Source organism: Tupaia chinensis, unplaced genomic scaffold (genome assembly GCF_000334495.1).
Source record: "Tupaia chinensis unplaced genomic scaffold, TupChi_1.0 Scaffold000067_1, whole genome shotgun sequence".
In the NCBI taxonomy this organism is placed as follows: domain Eukaryota; kingdom Metazoa; phylum Chordata; class Mammalia; order Scandentia; family Tupaiidae; genus Tupaia; species Tupaia belangeri.
Window position 1 is genome coordinate 1,855,428 of NW_006159526.1, and position 3,411 is coordinate 1,858,838.

General features: G+C 42.4%; 1 protein-coding gene across 4 annotated transcripts in view; it reads right to left on the bottom strand.

Moving 5' to 3' along the window:
- Positions 1-3,411, bottom strand: part of SMG9 (SMG9 nonsense mediated mRNA decay factor) — a 25,526-nt gene that overhangs the window by 13,849 nt on the left and 8,266 nt on the right. For all 4 annotated transcript variants that reach the window (XM_006142035.3, XM_006142034.3, XM_006142036.3 and 1 more), the window contains exon 6: positions 2,364-2,476. In XM_006142035.3, the coding sequence (XP_006142097.1) occupies positions 2,364-2,476 (113 nt within the window). The remainder of the gene's footprint in view (positions 1-2,363; positions 2,477-3,411) is intronic.

Genomic DNA, 3,411 nt, shown 5'->3' on the forward strand with positions numbered 1-3,411 from the left:
AACTTAATCATAGGGACAAGTATGGAGTTGAATATTATATCCCAGAATTTAATTGGGAAAATTGAACAACAGAAGATAAAGTACGTGAGACTGATTTGGTGAAATAGAATTTTATGACTTTTGACTAAAACATTGCTGATTTTCTTCTAGGCTTTTTTGTCCGGTTTTAAGGATTTGTGTCCTGTCTTGAGCTGTCGATAGGTTCATGTACCTAACATTTGAAAAGAATCCTAACCTGTTTCTTGGCTTCAAGTATTAAGCAAAGTTCCTTAGCATTTCTTTAAGTTAAAACTGCTTTTCCTGAAATTACCAAGTGAACTTGCTATTGAAAGTAGTTAGATTATTTAAGAAATTGTGTGATCAATACAATGTGGGGAGGAAAGGAATGGAAGACAACTGTAGACACCAGAGATAGTGTGAGAAGAGGGTAGGAAAGGACAGAGGGTCAGAAAGAAAAAAAATATATATATACACACACACACACATATATATATATATGAATGAAACTAGAAATGGAAAACTTTTGACGACAGCATGCATGATTAAGCCACTATGCAGTATATTCTAAATGGGAAATCACATTTTGTATGCTGTGACGATGCTTAGGGAATGAATGTAAATTAAGTTAAAAAAAAGTTTCAGAAAAAAAAATTTCAGAACTAAATTACAGGACACTTGTGACTAGATTCTAGCTCTGTCCATATTTTTAGTTTAACATATTTTGTGAATCAATAAAACATGGAAAAAAGTTTAGTACGGAAGGGAGGGGGGAAGGATAAAAGTAAAAGTATGCTTAATTGACAAAAAAATGAGAAGCTACTTGCTGATAAGTTATAGAGTAATATCTTTGCTTGACTGACATGCATAGTATTTGTGCTGGAAAAAGAAATGTTGTACACTGTAAAGATGTGATTAAATGTAAATAAATAAATTTTTTTAAAAAAGAAAAAATTCTGAGAGCTAGAGCTGTTCCAAAAAGGATCCAAGGTGAGCCAAAGTTATGAGTGAGCAGAGAAGGGGAATGGAGCCGACCTTAGAGAGCAAAGGAGCCCCACAGCTCCGGTTGCGAGGGTATATTCTCACAACTGTGGTTCTTCACCCTTTTCTGGTCTCTGCAGCCCTTTCTGAGATCTGGTGAGAACCACAGGCTCTTTCTCAAGCGAAGCCTGACTATAGATGTGTACAAAATTCCGCATACACTGTGCTAAAGGTTCACAGACCCCTTGGTGTGTGTCCACAAAGTCCAGAATGCTAGCATCTACTTTATAAAAACAAATCCAGGGCCAGCTCCATGGTGCAGCAGCAATGTGCTGTTCCAGAGAAGCTGGATCCAACATGGCAACCACAGTTCAAATCCCCAGCCCAGGCAGCCAGAAACATGCCAGACACACACACAGGTGCTCAAGAGCCGATGGGCTAAAGGGTGGGACTAAGGGTGTCACAGAGCAACTAGACCCCACGCAGGGTGCTCCTCTTTCAGTCTCATACGCACATCCTCTATCGTGAATAAAGAAAGAAAAAAAATCCTACAATTTTTTGGTAACTTGAATGAGTGGCTACTATCTCTTCTCATCCCTATTTTGATTATTCTTTAATTACACTGTTTATTTCCCCTATCCTCTCATCTCTGCCTTTCCTTCTCTGCCCCGTTTCAGGCTACATTTGTTAAGCTCCCCACTCCCCAGAATCTGCTATAACTTTACCCTTTACCTTCATAATCACATCCTATCCTCACATAAGAATGCTGTTCAGGCCATGGAATTCTCAGATCTGGTCGTCCCCAGTCTGTCTAGAAAAGTTGACCATTTTCCCAAGGTGACATAGCAAGATGGAAGCTGGTACAGAACTGATTCCTTGTATCCAAATCTCTTTTCTCACTGTATTTCTCAGACCTTATCAGCCACCATCCTTTGAGCATGTGTTCTATGCCAGGTGTTTGTTAACTTTTGCCTTCCTGATCTTACTTCATCCTCTAAAAATCCACTTAGACATGGGATACTGGGAGAAGTACCTGCCCAAGGTCAACCAGCTGATACACAGCATGGCTGAGCTTGAGATGGGCCTAAATCCAAAGCCTTAATAATTGTTATCATCCACTTCTTGGCTGGGCTCTGGACTATTACCTGGGGCAAGGTAGGGAGGAGGGAAAGGAGAAACAAGACTGACTGCTTTGGAAGTATAGAGATTTAGTCCAGGACCCAATCACCCTCATCTAAAGAACACACCAAGGCCAAGGGAGGGGAGGCAACTTCCCAAAGTCCTTTGGTAAACTACTTGAGGCAGCCAGGTCCACCCTGTTCCTGTTACAGGTAGATGCCCACCTCCCTCCTGGTCTCCTGCATCCCCCCTAATACCCTTCTTACCTCTGGTCTTCCTCTGGAGTGTTGGCTGATAACAATGACATGACCATGGACTTGCCTGTCCCCTGGAGGCCCAGGACACCAACCACCAACACATCAGTTTGATCCAATAGGTACTGTTGGAAGATAAAGGAATTAACCTCATAAATCTTGGTTGCTAGGGCTTGAGTGAGATGGGGAACCCAAGACCTTTGAGGCTTGCCCCCTGCCATAGCAGATACAAAGAACAACTCCTATGGTCCCGATCCCCTCAGCTGTGCAATGGGGGGCTCAGTTCTTTTTCATGGTCAAATGTTTTGGGTACAAAGAACAGTGAAAACAGCCAGGAATGGTCAACAAGCTAAAAGGAAATCAGTGTGATCAGAATACAAGGAAAAAGGAATTCTGATCTTAGAGGTGAGAGGCCCAGAAACAGAAGGGCAGGTTGGAGGACTCAGTAACTGAGAGCCACTGAGGTAGACTTGGAAGGCTTCCTGATTCAGGCAGGTTGGAAAACATCGGGAAGCACAAGAAAGGGGATTGGTACGCAGTGAGGTGTGATCAGGCCCTCTAGGATCTTCTCTGGGGGATTTAAGAGCCCTTCTGGAAATTCCTGAGGCCTTTGCCTGAACCACCAGCTTTGTTGGCTTTGACCACCAGGGGGCATAAGAGACACACCTCAAGGAAAACAGTTCTGTCCTGAACTGTGGCTGCTGTCCCTTAGAATCACCTGACAGGTGTAAAAAACAAAGTGGTTCTGGGCTCAAGTAGGATTTCATGTGCTTTAAAAGATTAAAGTGGAATATATAGGGTTATCCTGTTCAGGCTGGTAGGCGCTGCTCACAGGTGGCCAGTCAGTCAAAATTAAACATTTAAAATGTTTTTCAGTCGGACCAGCCACATTTCAAGCGTCCAACAGCAACATCTGAGGACAGTGGCTGCCATGGAGGACACTACAAATACAGAACATTTTCAGAACTGTGGAAAAGTTCTGCTTGACAAAGCAGAAGGTGAGGGCCTAGTCACTGTTTTTCGGTTTTGCTTTTTTTTTTTTTTTTTTTTTTAAGGTCTC